The sequence below is a fragment of the Sinocyclocheilus grahami genome, unplaced genomic scaffold (genome assembly GCF_001515645.1).
Source record: "Sinocyclocheilus grahami isolate Dianchi unplaced genomic scaffold, SAMN03320097.WGS_v1.1 scaffold133.1, whole genome shotgun sequence".
In the NCBI taxonomy this organism is placed as follows: Eukaryota; Metazoa; Chordata; class Actinopteri; order Cypriniformes; family Cyprinidae; genus Sinocyclocheilus; species Sinocyclocheilus grahami.
Window position 1 is genome coordinate 713,242 of NW_015505312.1, and position 9,369 is coordinate 722,610.

General features: G+C 37.3%; 1 protein-coding gene across 1 annotated transcript in view; it reads right to left on the reverse strand.

Annotated features, from left to right (window-relative positions):
* LOC107590800 (neurexophilin-1-like) overlaps window positions 1-9,294 on the reverse strand; it is a 51,146-nt gene extending 41,852 nt beyond the window's left edge. The window contains exon 1 of the mRNA XM_016279712.1: window positions 8,792-9,294. Coding sequence (XP_016135198.1) covers window positions 8,792-8,845 — 54 coding nt within the window. The 5' untranslated portion in view covers window positions 8,846-9,294. The remainder of the gene's footprint in view (window positions 1-8,791) is intronic.
* Between the last annotated feature and the right edge of the window lie 75 nt (window positions 9,295-9,369).

Here is a 9,369-nt window from a genome sequence, read left to right on the forward strand (position 1 = left end):
AACTGACACGAAGCAGAGATCATAATTGTGAACTAATTCAATCATGAGCTTGTCAGCATCACTTCTTAATTATTAACATTTTTAAGTGAATTTTCATTTTTATTATTATTCCATTTTTAAGTTTGAACATCCATCCTTTGGTAAGAGTAGTAGTCACAATTTTAAAATGTAGCCGACTTATTTGGGGGATATCATATTCATAAATTAGTTTCCACAAAGAACCAAATTGTTCACTTTTAAAACGTTACTGTTGTGATTAGTAATTCATTGGTTATTCTTTATTAACTGGTCATAGTTCACAAGTAGTTCTCAATGAGGATATTTTTATTTAATAATTATCAAATATCTAATAAGGAACTACCTTTGTCCTAAATTAGCTACTACTTACTGCTTAGTTAATCTTGCTTCTCTGTTAGTTAATATAATTAAATTAAGTGTTAATGTAGTACTACCTATTATTTCCTGCATAGTTACTTGTTAACAACGGACCATTATTCTAAAGTGTTACCGAAATGTTTCTTGATCACCAAATCATCATATCAGAATGATTTTTGATGGATCATTTGACACTGAAGACTGGAGTAATGATGCTGAAAATTCAGCTTTGCATCACAGGAATAAATTAGAATATATTCAAACAGAACATGCTTATTTTAAATTGTAATAACATTTCACAATATTACTGTTTTTTTATTTGTTTATTATTATTATTATTTTTTAATCAAATAAATGCTGTTGAGCATAAGCAATGTCCTTCAATGTAAAAATGTTTGATTGGTAGTGTATAATTAACTTTTATGCTTTCCATATCTTTTGTTTTTGATGCCAAACGTTGTGCATCTAGTTAAATGCACACAGGTTCCGTGACATTCTCAGAAAACAGAAAAAAACATAAACAAAAGATAAAAAGAAAGATAATATTGTCTAAATAAAATGTGTTCACTTGCCATGACAGACCAAAAACAGACCACACTGTATTCTGTGCTATTTAATTATTGTCTGCTAAGAGCATGAAAACAATCAAAACTGTAAAAAATGATATGTAAATTGTCATATGTAGTCTGTTATGTAAATTTTTGCATATTGTTGGGCCTATTCCGTCTGATTCCTGACGCAAAGCTAGTTGAGAGGCACTGTTCATTGTACCCATAAAAATGTTGTCCCGGGCCCTATGGATTTTAGCGACAACCCTGTGAGTGAAGTAGGGTGAAGGCTGGGTGATAAAGGGTGACACTACGACAAGGCTATGTGTGGCAGCGGTGCAAGACAGTCTAATGGGAGAGGTTTGATTCTATGTCATCGACACAAACACCATCCTAAACTACATATGTTCTCTCTCCCTTCCTCCACGACTGAGAGCACAGCTGATGCCCAGAGTAATGGGATTCTCCATAGCACTATAGGACAGGCTCTAACAGGCAGTTTAGATCTCATCTATTTGACCCCATTTGCACTTGTTAGGATCATTCATGGAACGCACTGAGAATCAGAGAGGGAGAGAGAGACGCAGAAAAAGGAGAAAAAGAATGCGTGGGGAATTAAATTGTTGAACTGACTCCTTTGATAAATTCTCTAGTAAGAAAAGTCATGTCTGGTATTAAGGGATGACTCTCAGAGTGATACCATTTCAAAGGAGAAGTATGGTGAACATGATCATTTTAGTGCTGTTAGAACAACGTTTTATATCATTCAGGAAAGCCTGAAGAACATCAACCACTTTCTGCTCTATTCTAGGTCTGAATGAGACCATGTTCTCTATATCGAATAGCAAAAGCCAAGGCTGAATTTAAACTTATTTCTGAACTACAGTATGTAGAGTTGGGGTACTCGGACTCGGGTCTTGGCGTCCATTTATTTATTTATTTTATTTTTTTACCCAGAAATTAAAATGCAGTTTCTTCTTTAATTGTTCAAACACTGATGAATAGAATAAGCAGACACAAACTAATTTTGATTATTCAAAATTCATATTTCATAAAAAAATCGTAAAAATTATATAAAGCTTGTTTTTTATTGAGATAAAAGGTGCATTTTCAGCTCTTAAGGTCCCATTCCCTTGAATTTATACATTTACTTTAATGATGAAGTCAAGTCCCGCCCTTTAATTTTTCACATTCTTAAACCTATTTCAATTCAGCCATAACTTCTGTTACATGACTTTAAGTTTGATAAGCAAAGGACAGGAATTATTCATTAAAAATGCAAGATGCAATAGAGGTTTGCTTTTGTTACATTTAAATGGATATTGCGTTTTTCTAGTTGTAAAGGTTAAAACAATGTTAAGATACTAATAAATAATAGTTTCGTTGGACTCGGACTCGGCTGTTTGGGACTCGGACTTGAGTCCGACTTGGCCCATTTTGGACTCGGACTTGTCTCGGACTCGATTTATTAAAGACTCGGACTCGCCTTGGACTCAACTTAGGTGAACTCGAACCCAACACTAACAGTATGTCTATTCAAAATCCTACTGACATATTTTAAGCAATTTCTATTTGAAATTAATTAAAAAAATGTATTTCAACTTTTTTTAATTAATTCAGCCATCAGTATACAGATACACTGCTTTGTAGACATCAGCCATTAAAAAGCCCCATACTAATCTTAATATTTTCGGACAGTCTTTGTTAGAGGCCTCAGGGTTAATCCTTGAATTGACAGCTCACTTAGTAGGACTAATTAAGGATTTTAGGTTTCAAGAATCAAAATTGTAGTAGACACCATGGAGGAACAATAAGAAAGCAGTATATAACTGTTTTCATCCAGCCTTAAAGGATTCGCCAACAGATGCATATGTTGCACCCTAATGATGTCAGCAGATGCCTTTGTCACACCCTGATGAGGTCACTGCAATGCTCTGCTAGTACAATAACCATCTGTCTACTCTCACAGATGGTGACAGATGTCCATGCTTCAAATAAACTGGAAGTAGCACTGCGTCCATGAAGAAACTCATCTTAGCCCCTCTCTACACGTCTGTTTCTGCTTGGGGAAACTATTTGAAGTGCAAAACCTCCTCAGACAAAAACAAATCTGTCCTGCTTTCCAAGTCCATTATTGGTCCAGCAGTTCATTTATTTTAGATGAAAACTGATTGCTCTGTGTATTGATTAAAATCCACACTGGAGGTAAACCTCGAAGCATAATTTGAAGGTGTTTTTGAATCAGCAATACCGTTAAAAGACTGAAAATTGTAAAAATGTAATTATTTTCCTTAATGCATGAAAAAAAGACGACACATTTTTATAAACAGTGTCAAGTTCTTGTAGTTGAACACACAATGCATTTATAGCATTTATTAATCTTGATTAATGGTAATTTTGTACATGTAAACTGTATTTTAAATTTTAAAATGTGTATATTTTAACATTAGTTAACATTTTGAACTAACATTAACACAATAAAATTAACATTTGATTAAAGTATAATATATAATTTAGCATTTAAAGAAAATTAATAAATAGCCTACTGTAAAATGATTAATTGATAGTTAATATGATGTATATAATTAGTTCACATAATTCATAATGCACAAACCAATGTTAATGTAAAGAACATTAGTGTTACTGAAATTATGAATATTTGTATGTGCGCAGACACTTTTATTCTCTTTCTCTTTCTTTCTCTTCCTGTGTTATTTCTGTCTGGTTATGTTTATCTATGAGGAAACACATCAGATAGAAATTGGAAACTGTATATGATTGTGATGTCAGTGATTTTCTGACAATGATATTCATATTTTAAATGCTAGCTGTTTCTAGCAGATGGTTCTCTTTTAGGCCAGAAACATATTTGAGTACATGAACACAGACATTTCCAGGTATCGCTGCATTTCAAAACAATACACTTCATAATGCAATACAAGTACATGTTGTGTTCTCAGCGTGGTTGCAATGGGCGTAAATCAGGCTTTACCTTTAACAGCCAGTTTGCTATGTCAGGTTCAGGTCTGCCTGAACAACAACACATATGGTTTAATGTCACAGACATGAAATTACAAAGGTAACTCTGTCGCCCCCTTGAGTACTGAGGCTTTTTTTTTTAGCCACCACAGTAACCCAAGAGCACATGCGCTTGCAGTGCATTGACTGTGTTGTGTGTTTCTGGCCTTAATGTCATAGCCTTATAATCGGAATAAAGAGAGACCACTGCAAAATCTACCTCTTGCCTTTTATGCTTAGTGTAATGTAAGCACGCTCACTACCATAGAGTTAGTGTCAATTAAGCAGAGCTTCAATATTTATATAATGGCATTTAACTGAGATATTATTGGATGTTGACAGTAGGGCTTAATAATCTATGCATAGAAGCTGTGCTATTTTAGTTGTCCTGTACTTTTCTCTAGTTTATCTTCAATGGGGAAATCCTGCCATGTCAATGATGCCCATTTCTGGGACAGAAGAGGTGGATGGGAAAGCCTACAGTACATGAGCTCCACCAGGGGTCAATCAGTCTGTGCTAATACATAAAATCATCAGCATTTAATACACGCCACACAGGTAGACAGCAGTGTTTAAAATGTGTATCTCACAGTGCCCTTTGGTAATGTGCTTTGTCTGTCTTGTTTGTCTGAGTGACTAACATGCCCCCTTACTGTCTCAAGATGAACTGTGGGTCAATCTAGGGGAGCGTTTACAGTAAATCTGACCAGACAAGGCAGCAGACCATGAGGGACAGAAGAGACGAGTCATTGGACAGGTGAGTCAGAGAATATCAGACCGTTTATGGCACGCAAACAGATTTTTTAAGAGCTTAAAATCAAGCGAGACTGTTTAAGTGACACAGTCACACTTGAAACACTTTCCTTAATGGCTTCAGGTCTATTCTGTCCTGGCTTTTTTCGGGATTTAGCTTAAGAAGTATGACTATCCAATCAAAAATGTCCCTCTAAACTGAATGAGCCTGAAAACAAATAACTTTCATCAATATTGGTCACATGCATTTAACGAAAAGTGTGTGAATTGGTTTTTTGCACCCAAACAAATGCATGCACTTTAACAAACAGTCTTTTTTATCATTTCTGTGTATGCCAAAACCAAAGCTTACTGCACACGCCCAGACAGATGGACTGGAGTTGTCTGATTTTAATGTCGGTGTGTAGTTTATTTTCCCTCGTGACTGTGTAGAAAGTGGACTGCCTGCTCTGAAAAATTACATCTTGTAACTGTATTAATTTAATGAGCTCATAATGAGAATGATGCTGGGCCAATATCATCAGCATAAACACGTTTAACACGGTAATTGCCTGCAATAAGCTCTTGACTGCATGACATTGTTCTGTGGAGAAATCACTTAAATCATCACAATCAGTAGAGAAAGACATGATGACCGTTTATTCGGTCAAAAAGATGACCGTTGATTCTGTGAGTATTTAAGGAACAGGAATGAATTGGCTGCAATAATGTGTGTTTATGTATTTTTTATTTTATTTTATATTACTATTATTATTATATTTTGTTGTATTCATTTATATTGTTATGTATTATTATTTTGTACTGTTTCATATTTTAGTGTGTTAACTGAGATGTGTGCAATATACCTCTGTTCCGTATATGTTCACACTGCAGCAAAATACTCCCTATCTGAGTTCTTATTGCTGTTCTTTCTGCACAGAATTTGGTTATTTATTTTCAATCTATCAGTCATTGGTTGGATGGAGGCAGATTTGAATGTGAGCTTGGGGCTTAAAAGAGGTGGGGTTTAAAGGGACTGAATGATTGGAGAAATCAGACATACTGTGAAAGAGTGAAATCTGTCGTTTCACTTCACGGAAGATGAAGTTGACTAAAAAAAAAAAAAAAAAAATGAAGCATATGCATGGATGAATCATTCACAATAAGATTAATAAGATGATGATCTTTTCTATTTTTAGAATTTCTATTTAATGGCGACTTTAAGTTTATATAGTGTGTACAGAACCAAACTGAAATAAAACAGGTAAAACATTGTTATGGTTTCAAGAGTGACTTCTGTATTCAGTACACACACAAAATTATAATTTAGTGGATTCGCTCCTATAACTCTGCAATGTGTATGCAGCCAGGTTTTTGATGTTTCTAACCTCATAAGCATCAGTCGATCAGTGGATTTTCTTAGATGCTAAACTCAGTCAGCTCATGGCACAGGCCATAGATTTAATGAAAGCTCCTGAGTTTAACTAGGCAAAAGCTTGAAGGCTTTATTAAAGCAGGCCCTTTAGTTTCAATAAAGCTGATGAAAATTAAGGTTGATTATTAATGTGCTCTACATGTCTATAAATAATAACGGCATAATAGTGTTTAATAAGGGATAATTCATGGATTGCTCTATAATTTATCACTGTCACACAGCAAATGAATTACCCATGATGCCCAATTGAGGTGTGTGAACGCGTAAGCCATTTTCTCGCGTCTGAATCTCCCTCAGGTTTTAAGTAATGTGGCAGATAAATGACCTAATGCCGTAAGCTAAATTGGATAATTACATTATTAGTGTCTTCCTGATGTTATATATCTAAAGGTATGCACTGACAGCATTCTACAAGTCACACAAGCCAGACCGTGTATGGTATTTTAATCCAATTCCTTATAACCTTCACCTGTAATTTTATGAGTCTGCTCTTTTCAGCCAGTTTCTTTTCTTGGCAGTGTTTTTTTTTCATATCACTAAGGGGAAAAAAATATCAACTTCACTCTAATACATTTCTGAAAGATTGTGTTTGTTCTTTATTAAAATTTGTCAAGCCAGAAGATTGGTGATGCCCTTGTATGTGCGCTGTGTATTTCTCTCAGGACTGCCCTCCTTCAAATCCAAACTTGGGTTAGCGATTTAAGGGCATGTGACCTTATTAAATTTCCTCTCACTGGCAGCCCCTTCTCAGTTAATTACAAGTAGGTGTTTTGTAATTAATCTAGGGAAGATTTGTCACGGTTATTAGTTGTCCGCCCCCTTTCGAATGGACAAATGTTAGTAGCCGTATGGGAGGCTTTAGAGCAGGAAGCTGGATTTGTACTAATGCAACAGCCTACCGAAAGTTCCAGTATGTGGCATAATTAAACTGCAAATAAAGCAATGCTTGTTTGTTGTTTCGATCTTTAATTCTGACATGCTTCTCTTTTTTGCCACTTTAATGACAGCATTTTGTATCCCTGGAGAATACATGAGGATTAAAATGTGTCAAAGAAGAAGTCATGAATTATTCCAGCTACACAGCAGATAATTGTAACACAGAGACTGCTAGAGGGGGATTAAAATTAGACTGCGGGTGTTAAACTATAACACCCTCACAGCAGGTGCATGAACAGGCAGTCGTACACAACCTTTGCTCTAAAGTTAAACTATGGATACCCTGGCATATTTTACCCATTGATATCAATCATAGGTACACCAAGGTCAGCGTAAGCTCTGTACAGTGTGCCAAGACAACAACTGACACTGAGGGCATCCTACTCCTACAGGCATTCTTCATTCTTCAACAAAACTTGGTCTATATGATTGTTAGAGTACCATCTGTCTTATTCTCAAAAGTGCCATGCAGGACAGCCATGAATATTAATAGTAATATTATTTAGAAAAGGTATTTTGAATTGTTATTTAATTGCTTTTCTTATTGTAGGGACAAAAAATTTTTTTAATTATTATTTTTTTTAAATCATTCATTCACACATTCAAAAACTTTCAATTTGAGTTAGGCCTCCCACAAATTATTTGCCTTAGTTCACTTAAAACTAAGAATACTTTTTTAAATGTACATATAACCTAGAAATCTTATTTCTAGAAATGGAAACATTTTCACAAAATGCCAAATTTTGCTTTGGTTTATTTAAAATAGGAAAGGTCAGGAATTTTAACTTTGGTCTCCTGGCACTGCGAACAGCAACTACATCATTATTTTTCCTCTTCCTTAACTTTAAGTTTATATCAGATTGTGTCACTCACACCACTTGTCTTTGGTCTTGTCGATGCAGATTCGAGTATGTGAGTGGTGTGGAGTTAAAGGTTTTATAAGTCTTTATACGTTTTTATAATAACTCGTTTTTTTATTTTATATGATCGTTTGAAGCGGCAAAATGGAAAACCTGTGGAGTGGAGTGGAGTGAATACAGACTCTCAGGAGCTCCGTTCCACTCACACACACTGTTCCAGGCCAGCTTTCAGTCTGTGATTTGCTTATTGATAGACTTTTGGTGTGAAACTAGCTATTTTTTTAATTACTTGTATTAAAGCTGTTGTATAAAAGCAATATCACACTCACAATTGTGCTGTAGAAATGATTATCAGTACTCTCACTCGTGTGATAAACTACTGTTAAATTATTTTGCTCAAAAAGTTTTTAGAATTGTTAAATACATTGTGTGTTCGTTTCAGCCTCTCTTTCTGGGTCCTGTCATATCTACCTAGGGCACCAGGTGAGCCTCTACTGTCACGGTGCCCCCTCGAAAAATCAGGATCGCGACGCCTCTCGCTTTTCTCACTGGAGCTCTCCTCTTTCCCTCTCTTTCCCTCTCTTTCCTCCACACTCTCACACACAATAGGCATGGGACCCTTTGCGCGCGAACCGAACCGAACCGAACCGTGACGTTCAAAAAACAGTCAAAACGTGCTCGAGCGAGTCCATCCTAAACTCCCGCCCTCAAGTGTGAAGCGCGAGCGCACGGCGGGAAGACGTTAACGGTCACCCCTTGACGCGCAGGTGACGGCTACTTGAAGCGCACCACTCAACCGTTGACAGAGACGCCGTTCGGTTCAATAAACGCAAAACTGAAACTTAACATCACCCCTTAGACCTCAAATCACCCCCCTGGCCGCTCACCAAGCAGGCTGTCCCGTTGAGGAGCAGCAGGATGAAGCCGTGGTCGGAGCGCATCTCGTCGGTGTCCTACTGTCGACAGCTCTCCGTTCAAGAAGACGCGGTTCCTCCGGTACCGTATCCAAAACAGCCGAGACCCGGTCCCATGTCCAACAAAAAGTCAAGCCCGAGCTCTCCTCTTATGTGAATCCCACCTGCGGTCTGTCACGGTAAACTCCCGCTACTTGGAGCGTGTCACATCCAGAGGTGTGTGGAAACTGACAGGACACTTCTTCGCTGCCATCTGCGTACACTTTGCTCCGTTTCGTGTTGCTGTGTGAGGGGAATCGTCTCCGTTATCCGCGCTTTTATGTGCTGTGACGTTTAGGATCCCAGTGCGCGAGCCTGACCGGAGCGCAAACTCCTCGAGCGTCGCACACATCAGTGCATGCAGACTGGCAGCAGGGCTCCCACACGCGCTGACGTTTTAAACCCCCCTCTCTCCTTCTCTCTCCCTCGTCAGAGCCCCCAATCTTCCTTTTGCGCTCTTTCCCTCATTCTCCCCCTATACTCACTCTCTCTCTCTCTCTCTCTCTCTCTCT